Here is a 12,741-nt window from a genome sequence, read left to right as displayed (position 1 = left end):
TATGAATTGAAGCTAACGAAAAGTGATTGATCTCATAAATCCTAGGAAGAATAAAAAAAATTAAGAACAGGTTGAAGACTGACCCCTGGACACTCCTGGGTTAACAGGGAATACCTACTCCTTCTAGCCACCTGATCTCACCTCTTTTGTGTTCAGAGGTCCGTGATTGCCCTATTTTTAATTGTGTATCTTCATGGGAATCATCGCTGTTCGTTATCTTTACTTTTTATTTTCACCAACATGATTCTAAGGACATTCCCTTTTCATATTTTGCTTTTGGAAATAAAAATATATACCAGTATTTTTCTTTTACATATCAGAAACGTGCATGAATATCAAATACATACACTGTAACTATTGCATATATCAAAGTTTTATTTTTTTTCAAATGTCGGGTAAAAATAGATGGAGGATAACACACGCTGAAGGATTCGCTCCATTCATTTTAATCATACATGTACAAAGTAATTGTCAACATTTAGATTTAAAGTTTTAACGTCGTCCAATATTTGCTTCGATCATTCACATTTACCAATGTATGGAAATGTCTGGAAACTCGAGGTTCACCTCGGGAAGTACAAAAGTTAAATAAGGTAGATAAATCCTTCCTGCTGCTCTTGTTTATCACAATTTTCCCATCTCTTTCGACAAGAGCTTCAGAGTTTGAGAAATCCGCCACTAAGAGGTTATGGAAGAATATAAATAAAAACTTTTCATCACTGAAATTAATCCTATAATCGTAGAAAGCTAATGTCTTTTTATTGTTTTTCTCCGTCTCCACTTAGAACACAATCATTCCGTTCCTCCATCATAGATTCCTTGTGTTTCTTTTTCTTTTTCTTTCTTTTCTTTCTTCGACTCTTTGTTATGGGTTCCAGTTTTACAACATTCCTATTTACTTGTAATTCATACGTGTTATCATTGTATTCTGTCGTGTGCATGATGTCTTGGTTTCTCAAAAGTACTTCATCATTTTGCTTTTCCATTCTGGAATTTTCAACAACCCAATCTTTTCCATCCCCTTCTTCCATTTCTGTTGCAGAAACTGGATGAACGATATTTTGTTTCCCAGGCTTACAGTGTCTTGATATGAACAAGGGCTGTAAAACAACGCCGTTGGTTATGAGGTATTATACATAAGTACATTTCCCCAGTAAAATCGATAAATATGCAGTCAAGTGACGCATACAATCAGACAGTTGGCTTTTCCATATCATATCATTATTTTTACCGTTTAAGGCTTTGATCAGTTTTGATATGAAGCTCTTTATAATTGGAACATTTTGAACAAATATCTCACCATGGAAATCGTAGTGTTAATAATCTAAAGCTTTTCCACACATACCATATATAATTATAGATTGATAACCACAAAACTATGTCCACACATATCACCCAGTAATTCATGACACCAATATTCAAAGCAATAAATCGCTTTCTGCACACACCAAAGAACGACAGCAATATTCACAACAGCAAACTGTTTCCCTCAAACAACAAAGATTGATAAAAGCAATCAATGTAAACTTTTCCCCACAACAAATGAAAGACAATAATGATAAAAATAACTTACCTTTTTCCACTTACAAGCAATGGCAACAATCAAAAAAGAGAGGAGAAGAAGACCCAGACCAAACACAACACCAAGGATAATGACAAGGCACGAGTGCGATTCATGTCCAGATGTCAGTGGCGATGTAATTGTTGGAGTAGCTACTACTGGAGAGCATTCAATACGTATAGATTCTCTGATCGTATCTGCATCTGACGCAAAATCAATCAATCAATACTATCAAACATGTATACTAGATTATCAAATAATGCTACCTCTTTCATATTATCATGATTATGCACTTCATTCAGAATTTAGATATTCCTATGTCTATATATCTATTCACGTATATTTATTTCTGGGGTGTATTTGTTTTTTAATTAATTGCACATGATGTAATAATGAGAACCAAATGAAAATAACAGTATATCATTTTCAGCTCAAAGATGTTTCACTATTGACAAATTATGTTCTTCAAACTTACTCGTAAATTTAAACCAGAAGTATCCACCTCCACTTGAGTTGGAAACAGTTAGCGTCAAGCAGCTGGTGTTTGTTGGGAAAACAAAATCTTTGGTAAAATTTGTGTTATTTTTGCAAGTTACACTTATAATGTCCGTTCCATTATCAAGAGTAATCGTCTGAGTACATCCATTGTTGTCACTAGACAAGCGTAGATCTAAGACTTCTAATTCTATTATACTGGTATTGGCTGACGAACAGATAGAGCAAGACTGCTGAAAACCATTTGTTTGAGTGTTTCTTCCTTCTCTTACATAGCTGTTTCCTTGGAGATGCAACGATCCACCCGTATCGGAGGTTTTGTTGACATTTCTATCGCTTCCTAGTGTGATGATCATTGTTTCTATAAACATATGAAGTAGTATCAAGAGATTAAAAGGAAAAGAGTAACTGTAATATTGAATGCTGACTGAGAGAAATCGGAAACGTAAACATTGTTCGTGATATAACATCTTGTCTCTTCACATTTTTCTCAGCTAGTAATTAGTCCTTCTCTTTTCTGGGAATCACTAAACACAATTTGAAAAAGATTCTGTGATTAATAGTTAAATATTGATAAATAGTTCAATATTTATCACCAATGGTAATACATTGTTTCATCTTGACATATAGTCTTAGAAATAACAACGTTTCATTTTCAGATTTAAATATTGATTAATAATGCATTGAATATTTTGATAAGAAGTGACCTTTAAAACTATACTAGTAATATTAGAGTAAGCGTTTTGTAAAAGTGTGTTCTTGGGTTTGATTCTTGATCCCGATGGCCGCGCCAAGCCTAAGAAGTTTACCACTGGTTTATCGAATATGACCTTAAAACGAATATGACCTTAAACTTTATCATTGCAGGCGTTTGAAAAACCCTCACTGCTGTAAACCTGACTGTCATACATACGTTAACATTTGTGGCGCTTCAACATATCTACGGGAAAGGTGAAGAAAACGAACAGTGATCAATCTCATAACTCTTTTAAGCAATGCAAAATATATAGTTGGGCAACCACGGACCCCTGGATATACCAAAGGTGGATCAGGTGCCAAAGAGGAGTAAGCATCCTCTGTCGATCGCTCACACCCGCCATGAGCCCTATATCCTGATCAGGTAAACTGAGTTATCCGTATTATGGTGTTTAGTTGGCCATCCTATTCACGATTATTTATCTATACTACCAGTAAAATTAAAATGATAATTTTACTACCGGTAAAAATGAAACACTGGTCAAAGCTACCCATATTTAATTATCTATACTAGTAGTAAACTTTTACCGAAAGTTTTGTTAATTGTGCTGATGGTATAATTATTCATACTACTAGTGAAACTACTAGTGAAAATGAATAATGTTTTACTACCAAAAAGAATTCGTGTGTGGAGACCATACCCAGAGTTATATATTTATACTGTCAGTAAAAGGAATTTTACTAGCGGTTAAACGCATTATACATTTATTTCTTAAACCTATGCAGTTAAGAATAATTTTATAAAATTTAAGTTTTGAAAGTGTTTGGGGAGAACTACATTTTGTGGCGGAAGAATCATTGTCTAGTCAAAATATTGTAAATCTTTGTGATTTCAGTTTCTGTTTTATCCAATATATCGTAAATATTTATACCCCTGGATGTGTATCTCAACTTTGTAATGCAAGCAGCAGAGACAAGAAAATAATGCATAATGCTGTAATAATAAAGCCTTTATTTATTCAGGATTACATATATAGCGATAACGCTACTTTTCAATATGGTCCTGTAAATCTATTATTTGGTTGATATTTTTTTCAAACACCAATTTTAAAAAATGCCTATGTTAATTTACCTGAAATTATGTACTTGGTCAAAAATGCAAACATTTTACTTTATGAATCCCATTTTTTTAAAGTTCTATTTTAGATGTTAAGGCAATACTTTTTTTTTTATCTATATTCAATTTGAAAAACTGACAGTACTCCTAATATGTCTTTTTAAACTTTGAAATTCTGAATGACGACCGTATCCGTATATTAAGTGCAAAAAAGTCATTATCTATTTTCAATCTATTAGAATTAAAGACCCAAAATAATACGGTACGGCTTCTTCACGGATCATTGGATGTGGGCGGAGCTTATCTATGGCCATTGTTATCTACTTGGAATTTACCTGACCAAAAGATCAAGATGTTATGTATACTTTTGATATATACAGGAAGTGTCTCAGGACCGTCTGCAGAGTTTCTGCTGTCATAGTGTTTGTATAACGAGTTGCCATACAGTCTACACCTCCCCTCAGTTGTGGACAGGCTAATGCTATTAACATTCTGGTATATTCGGTGTCCTCAAGAACTAAAGAATGCCACTACTTATTGGCTGTTAATATTATCAAAACACCCCTCATGGGTACCTTCAGACCACGCAGATGTCACATTAACTGAAATCTATTGTTAAATGTTTGATTGACAGTCGGCTTACCATTGATAACCATACAGGTAAAATTTGGGGATGTTAACTTAAAATTGGTTCTTTATGGTTTTTATAGCTACATGTATTTTGTTAGAAGACACGAATATGTATTTATTTGATATAATGATGCTTATTTTGTGTTGAATTAAACAGATAAATTGACTACTTTCCAATAAATCATAAGTAAATTATATGTGCAAAATAGTCAAAGTTAACACATAGTAGCTCATCATCAAGCACTATGATTCCAATCGTTTTAATTTCATAATCCCTCTCAATGTAAAAATAACAAAACACACTCAAGTACAAACTTTTTCAAATGTGCATATCAATGAAAACGTCTCATAGGGGACGTAAAACAACATGCATGTTCTGTGTATGATCACTTTTAAGTTGAGACAATCTATTGACCAACACGTTAATATTACAGAGGTGTCATCAGTGTTCTTTGATTGTTATAATGCTTTTGTTTGCGGCAAAAACATATTTTCATTAGGTAGTATGCTGTATGGCGTTTTTCATAGCAATTGTTAGGACGTTCTTCATATACTGATCTTGACAACGGATTACTCCGTTATCCTAGTCAAAATAGAGGGATCAAGGCATGTCAACAGCGGGTGCTTACTCCTCCTAAACACCTGATTCCATCTCTGATGTGTCCAGGGTTCATGATAAATGTTCGTTATCTTCACATTTCAATACAAACAACAAAAATGACGTTTTAATGAACATTTTAAATGAAAAATGATATTTTTATTCGTATCCAGTGCCTCGATGATCAATATTATATTCATATAAGCATAAGTGTCAGCCTGCATCAGTGTCATGAACCATGCGTCAAAAATGATTTTGTTCACATATACTATTCTAATCAAAAAAATGAAATATACATGATTTTGGATGGCCAAGAAAGAACCTGGACATAGCCTCTTTATAGAACATCACTTATTAGACGAGCAAGATGTGGTATAGCATAATACAATTTCATATTCATTTTAAGACAAGAGAAATACTTTATTGATTTATTGATAGCACAAAAATTATAATAGCGCTGGTTTATTAATCAAAATATCACAACCACTGATGATAATTACAGCCATTAACAGTTAAAGGTTACCCAAGTTCAATATCTAGTGTACCCTCACGTGTACCAATGACTGCCTGCCAACACATTCCCATGGGCGTGATTAAATCTCTAAAAAAGAAAACTGTCTAGGAATGTTGTTCCACTCTAACGGCAGAGCTTGGGCCAGTTGTTGCAGAGTCTAAGGCTACAGTTGTCATACTACATGTACCATACTTTAGGGTACAACCACTAATGATAATTACAGCCATTAACAGTTCAAGGTTATCCAAGTTCAATATCTAGTATGCCACCCACGAGCACTAATGACTGCCTAACGACGGGTTCACAGGGACGCAATTAAGTCTATGAAAACTTCCATTGATGTTGTTCCACTCTAACTACAGAGCTTGGGCCAGTTGTTGCAGAGTCTGAGGATGTGGCTGTCTTTGGTTGATGCGCCTATCCAGTTCGTCCAATGCATGATCGATAAAGAAGACATAGCCTCTTCGTAGAACATCACGTGTTAGACGAGCAACATGTGGTATGGCATTTTCATGTTGGAATACTCCCCGGGATGCTGTGCTATTGGGACCACGTGTGGTTGTAAGACTTCGATCAATATACCGTTGAGCTGTCAAAGTACCTTGCATATGAAACATTGCTGTCCTGCCTGTATAGGATATTGCTGTCTATATCATAACAATACCCCCTCCAAATCGGTCAGCCTTCTGAATGTGATTTTGCGCAAAACGTTCATTTAGGCGCCCTTACCCTTTGAATCTTCAAGCAGGCCTCCGCAGTAAAAATCGAGATGCATCGCTTAACCAAACTGTCCACCAGCGTTTCCGCAGCCATACTCTATGAGTCTGACATCATTGAAGTCGGTGATGTTGCAGAGTTAGAAGAATGCAACGAACAAATCTTCGCCTCTAAACACAGCATATTTTAGTCTTATCTGATATTCTTCGAATCCCAGAAATGTTAGATGATGTAGATAGCGCAATCGGATCTTGTGCTGCTGATGTTATGTGTGGTATACCTCTTCTATGATGATCCTTTGTTGAACCATGATGTTGATATCTGTTCCAAAGTTAGATATGGTACTTAGTGCTACTTTGAAATCTCTTGCAACTGCAAATAGTGCTACACCTTCTTCCAGTCGTCTAATTGAATTGTTGCAATCAGACACTGTATTTCTCAAAAAGCGGTTACATCTATAGAAAACTCGTGCATTTCATCGATTACTGACGCCTGAATCAGATAAATAAGGAATTTACAACAATCGAGTTACGGAGACCGATTTTAGGATTTTATAAAACACGGGGTTTCCCTTCAAATTCTGTAGAACATATATTCATTAAGCAATAGCGTTATATGTAACAAAGAGTAATTGGGCTATTCATTTTAAACAAAAAACAATGCATAGAAATGTTGCTTGAGAGATTCAGCAAAAATTACTACTATGAGTTTCTTTTGTTTGTTCGGTTTTTGATCAGTATATCATAAAGAATTTGATACTACCAATCATCTGATACACATTCCGATACAATCATGTGGCGTTTGTATTTACAGTTTAAGCCCATAAAGCAGAAAAAATGTTTTATGTATAGCTGAAGGGGTAATTGCTCCGTTTGGCAGTAATACTGCTCCATTATAAGAATGAATCACAAGACCTTTGTCGGGAATTATAATGGTCATTTGTTGAAGAATTGATTGACAAACCTACAAAAATATGTGTTAACCAAAATATCAAATCCGACAAATAAAAAACACTACAATGAATATGATGACAATACTTTGACCGTACATAATAGAGAAAATCATAATCGCCAAGTTGATAATTCCCCTATCTATTTTGTCAATACGTTTTCTCTTCACTATACATGCTAATCCAACTCTAAACCATTACAGCCATTTATTCAGATTATGTACTCGTACATCTCTCAGTTTAACTCATTCATTACTATGTTTGCTAATTGACAAGCGGTGAACCTTTGTATTAAGTTACAATCGTCGCCATTTCTGTTCCGAAATATGACTCGATTAAAGCATGTTGGTTGCCGTTCCACTGATATTCCTCTATTGATCCTGCAGAATCATATTACCTTGCACCCAAACCCGGTATCATGACTGGGTAGTCAATTATGTCATGCTATATTTTATAGATTTTGTAAACTCATTAATGTGTAATGGTGATGTAGTAAAAAAAAAATGATCAAAAAACATACGTCTCCACAAGTCATAAATCAAAGAAGAGCATTTCTTTCTCTGATTTCAACATGCCAATTATCTAATATTGTACACCAACTTTTATGTGCGACTACTTTATTTCGCTATTCACCTGTGGTAAACTGGTTCGCGGCGAGTAATATTTGCGATCGAGCCTACATTCAAGTACTAGTTCGTGACAAGAAATATTTGCAACGATGAAGTTCTCGCGAATTTTTCTCGCATGCAAGTAAAAGTTGGTTTGCAATATTTATTTCGTAGATTATTTTGGAAGCTGTATTATCTGCAATTGTTATTGGATTACCAATTTATGTATGACTTACTTGCAATGCATTCATATTCCATTTCCATAAGCGTTGTGAGATTTGTAGACATGCTTCCGCTACAGTGAGATAAATTTGCCTCTGTTGCATTGGGAGAGCAGCTTGTCTGCCCTATGCAGTTTTCATGGTAAGTATAAGATTGTTCAGGGCTGAGTTCGTCTTCAATGCAGATATCGTCTACGTCTGATCCTGGCATGGCCTTTAGGTACGTTTTTGGACAATCCTGGGAGGAGACAATGGCCCCTACACTCACAGATAACGGATGTATTTGACCAGTAGAACATGACACCTCCAGTGGCTCAGGATAGCATCCGTATGAAAGGTACTGGGCGGAAACTTGATAGAGATATAGACTTATTTATTTTGATTTTTATTGTTATAAACATCAGCAGATTATTATGGAGTACATGATGCACTAAATTATGATAAATGTACACGTTTGAGCTAGTATTGGTTTATACATGTATCACACAGTGACGTTAACACATGTGTAACATCTATGGTCTTTAAACTATTGTCATGAGGTACCTATTATAATTTCTGCATTTTTTCATTTTTTGCTAAATATCAACTTTCGTTATTAAAGAAATGCCATTTTTCGACATAACCAGGAAATTTGATAAAAGCAACAAAAAAACCTCAATTTGACAATTTTCAAAATGACTTTTTCTGGACCATATTTTGTGACTGATGGATTTATAAATGACACCGCTGTGCTCTTTCAGATAATTATGTTACCATCATATTTTATACGAGATCCGTAAGTGTGATGTAACCTTCTACGTGTATAATTATGACAGAATAAAGTTCACCATTTCGTGTGAAATATCATTTCAAAATGGAGAAAAGCATTTTCTCCCATATCTACGTATGTAAGATACAGATATTCTATGAAAGAACGGTATGTAAGATATTTCTATCTTTCATATCACGTGACGTTTATCTTACATATCGTGTGACGTCATAATCAATACACAGCTAGCTTGCAACATACCTCGCCTCGATTGACGAATACTAGCGTCTGCAAAGCTCTTGTACAAAAAATGACAGATTCTAATAAGCCTGATAAGCTCCACGTGTATGTGACCGGCTACAAAAATACACATTCCTTGAACAATTACTGCACACTCAACAACAGTCACAAATTCCTCATACACCTATGCCATCTGGTGCATTATGCCAGTTCACAGAAACCCAGCCCACACTGTCTATTACTTTTAGACCTACCTCCACATTCACTCTGTCAACGTCTACTGTCCGTGTCTCAGGTGAAATAAGTGCCTTCAATGTCCATGAAACTCGAGTCTTTGCACGCGTGAAAAACGAAAGTCTAGCCATGCCCATATTCACCAACAAAAACCACTTGGAATCTCTCTTCACATACTCGTCATTAAATAACTGCTCAATTACATGTAATATCAATATTAATGCTCGTCTAAGAAAAACGTGCAGTTGTGGATTCAGATTCTGATTAGGTCTGTCAAAATGTTTCGCGCTGATGACTGTCGATTTACGTCACGCATCACCCTGATTATTGATTTATTCAAAGAGGAATAACTCTAATACAATTCACTCATACACTCGTCGGCCGATTTTTTGTCGGCAACGTAGTTGCCAAAATGAAGGTCGTAGAATTCGATTCTGGTGTTATTTTTAATGTACAGCGAAAAATTAATTAATTGAAAAATTCTCAAAATGGCGTCGCTAGGCACAAGGAAAACGGAAAACTCTAGAAATATGAGAGAAAAATACTCTCTTATGAGTTGCCATGAAATATTAAGGTGATTCCACCCTCGGGGTTGCAAAAAAGCGGTAAAACCCTCGGCAAAGCCTCGGGTTTCACAGCTTTTTTGCAACCCTCTGGTGGAATCACCTTATATTTCATGGCTACTCATAAAAGAGTCTTATAAGCTTTTTTCATTATTATGGCGTTTCTATACCTGGTTATAATTTGGTAAGGACGTCAAATTCTGCTAATAACTAATTCTACAGTCGTTGTTTGATAGAATTGCTGTCGGTTATACCGACCATTTTTCTTTTTCCTTATATATTTTAATCTATGATTTATTTCCATATTTCAAATACATATCGAGAAACAAGATTTCCCAAATGAAATAAATAAATTAATGGATGGATACTGTCTTATTCTTCTATAAATGAGATAGAGAATTCATATATTTGAATTGCGAAATGATCTGCCAATTATTATGAAGTGTATGATTCATATCAAATGGAAATTGACAGAATCATTTTCGATCATTACATTTTTTCTACGTTTCCTATAGCTAAGTACTAATTACCTGATTCCAAAATGAAGACAAATACAATCCATGCCATTCTGTTATATGCTACACTGTACATGACAATTTCAAACACTTTAAAGTCTTGTACAAGGAAGCTCGATACGGATCGACGACTGCACGTACTGCCCTCCATACAAGTTCACCCTGAGCTTTAGGTCAATATTTACTTAAAGAGAGTAAATATCATGATGTAATTTTTTAATTACTTCCAAGGCATATGCTATTGATGAAATAGCAAGCTTATGAAAATGTGGTTCGTTGCATGTGGTGATTTCTATATTTACGTTATATACCATGAAAAGCATTTTATGTCAGAATTTCAATGTAAAAATCCGCGTGCACTCTAAGTGCTATAGAAGGTCTTCGGGGTGACTGACTTGTAGCAGAAAGGTACATATATTGAAAGAACTGTCTAACATGGATAACTAACAATGGAAGCACTAAGTAATTTTGTAAAATTTGCAAAAAGAGTAGTGAGAAATCCCCCGACCATGTTCCAATGGTACATACATTATATACGACACCAATTTTTTATACTTAGAATAAATATATTCAATAGAACCGAAATCTTTATTTTGATAAAATCTTAAACTTAATTTTGATTTTACCAAGGACTATGTTTAAATTTACATACAAAACTATCGTAATAGCACATTTTTATAACAAAACAATATTTTCCAATTGAGAAGTATTATAACTTCAAGATGTCTAGCTTCCCGCTGACTGACGCCTGCTTGTACCATACCGAATGTTTAATCTCGCAAACCATTGCTTCAACGCGACATTTTTAACTTTCTAAATTTTCAGTTGTAGATGCATTTACCATCGACAACACATTTGTTTCATGATGACAAAACTGGCTTTTATGTTTCCATTGCTTTTGAATAACATCCAAAAATGTTTGTACAATGTTACTCACACCGTGTATGAGTAACACAGTGGATGCTAATCATCAGACCGATGTATGGTAGGGACAATTTTGCAATAAGTCTGAAAAAAAAAAATTCATTTTTTTTGGGGGGGGGGTATAAAAATGTGCCATTACGATAGTTTTGTATGTAATTTAATCATAGTCCTTGATAAAATCAAAATGAAGTTTAAGATTTCATCAACATAACGATTTCGGTTCTATTGAATATATAGCATTATCTAGAAATCAATTTTTGTACAGGAGGACAATAATGTAATTTTACTTCATTCAGAGCCTCTGGATATATAGGGTTTACTAACGCAAATATTAATAACAAAAGTTTATAAACCTTACTGTTTCTGTCATTGAAATAGTAAATCACAATTTTGTAGCAAATATTTTCGACACCAAACATAAAAGCTAGTATCAATGTGCACGATAACCTAATTGATATTAAACACCATCACCAAACAGGTTCCATAAATGACTCAAGATCATTTGTGACAACACAACGTCAACAGGCGCCCATACCGCCACTCCACTTACAGAACAGGTTTGTGGCTGCCGTGAAGAGTCACACAATTGGACGCCATGGTATGGCAATCTACCGTAAATCATTTTCTCGAATACTGAAACATAGACAATTGCGTTCTTGAACGAGACAGAGTAGGCGGAGGTGGCGTCTTATTTTTGGGTGCGATCAACCAATTGTTGCACTTCCATTTAGTCTGGACATCTAACTGCTCAGTACTGTGTTGACACCATTGATGCAGCAGCACAGATAAGGCAACATATTAGTTTTTCAGCAGGAAAATGCACACACACACTGCGAGATTGACACGGAATGGAATTACCATTAAACAAATTTCCATTAATACTCTTGGTTACTCCGTCATATCCCGAGACCTTAACCCGATTGAACATGTTGGGAGAAGCTCAGTAAACATGTGCGAAACTGCAAGCCGCACAATCCAAAATAATTGGGAAGGGCGTTCTTTTAGATTGACAGAATATTCCTCTGTCATTTGGACCATTTGTCAGTCAATAGAATTAGCCTACGCACAGTCATAAACGATGATGATAGATATATCCAGTATTAGGGAACCTTTTTTGCCCACCCATACCACCTTTGACCTCATTTGTAGCCTCTACAGGGAATAGCACTGACGCTCTTAATTGATGGGTATGTCTTTATTTATCAAAAAGTGCATACATGTATCAAAGATATAAAGTTCAAATCAAATAAACAAGGCAAATATCACCAATTGTTGCTCTTATATATATATATATATATATATATATATATATATATATATATATATACCCGTTTAAAATGGTTAGTTTTGTGTGTCACTGAAAATTCCACTTACACGGTATTTAGGTCAATTTAAAAGGTCAGTAGTTTTT

The 12,741-nt window shown here is 34.9% G+C and overlaps 1 protein-coding gene across 1 annotated transcript; it reads right to left on the bottom strand.

The window, feature by feature from the left end:
- Nucleotides 1-355: 355 nt before the first annotated feature.
- Nucleotides 356-10,557, bottom strand: LOC125676970 (uncharacterized). The gene is made up of 5 exons (XM_048914860.2): nt 10,422-10,557; nt 8,122-8,457; nt 2,037-2,417; nt 1,574-1,764; nt 356-1,100 (listed from the first exon to the last, which is right to left on the bottom strand). The coding sequence occupies exons 1-5, from the start codon at nt 10,555-10,557 to the stop codon at nt 759-761; spliced, it is 1,386 nt and encodes a 461-aa protein (XP_048770817.2). The 3' UTR covers nt 356-758.
- Between the last annotated feature and the right edge of the window lie 2,184 nt (nt 10,558-12,741).

This window comes from Ostrea edulis, chromosome 3, assembly GCF_947568905.1.
Source record: "Ostrea edulis chromosome 3, xbOstEdul1.1, whole genome shotgun sequence".
In the NCBI taxonomy this organism is placed as follows: Eukaryota; Metazoa; Mollusca; class Bivalvia; order Ostreida; family Ostreidae; genus Ostrea; species Ostrea edulis.
This window is presented reverse-complemented; position numbering and strand designations above follow the sequence as displayed.

Coding starts and splice junctions, on each gene's coding strand:
- LOC125676970 (XM_048914860.2), bottom strand. CDS start 10,557: ATGGAGGGCAGTACGTGCAGTCGTCGATCCGTATCGAGCTTCCTTGTA. Junction 8,458..10,421: donor TGTCTTCATTTTGGAATCAG/GTAATTAGTACT, acceptor ATCTCTATCAAG/TTTCCGCCCAGTACCTTTCA. Junction 1,765..2,036: donor CTTCTGGTTTAAATTTACGA/GTAAGTTTGAAG, acceptor ATTTTGCGTCAG/ATGCAGATACGATCAGAGAA.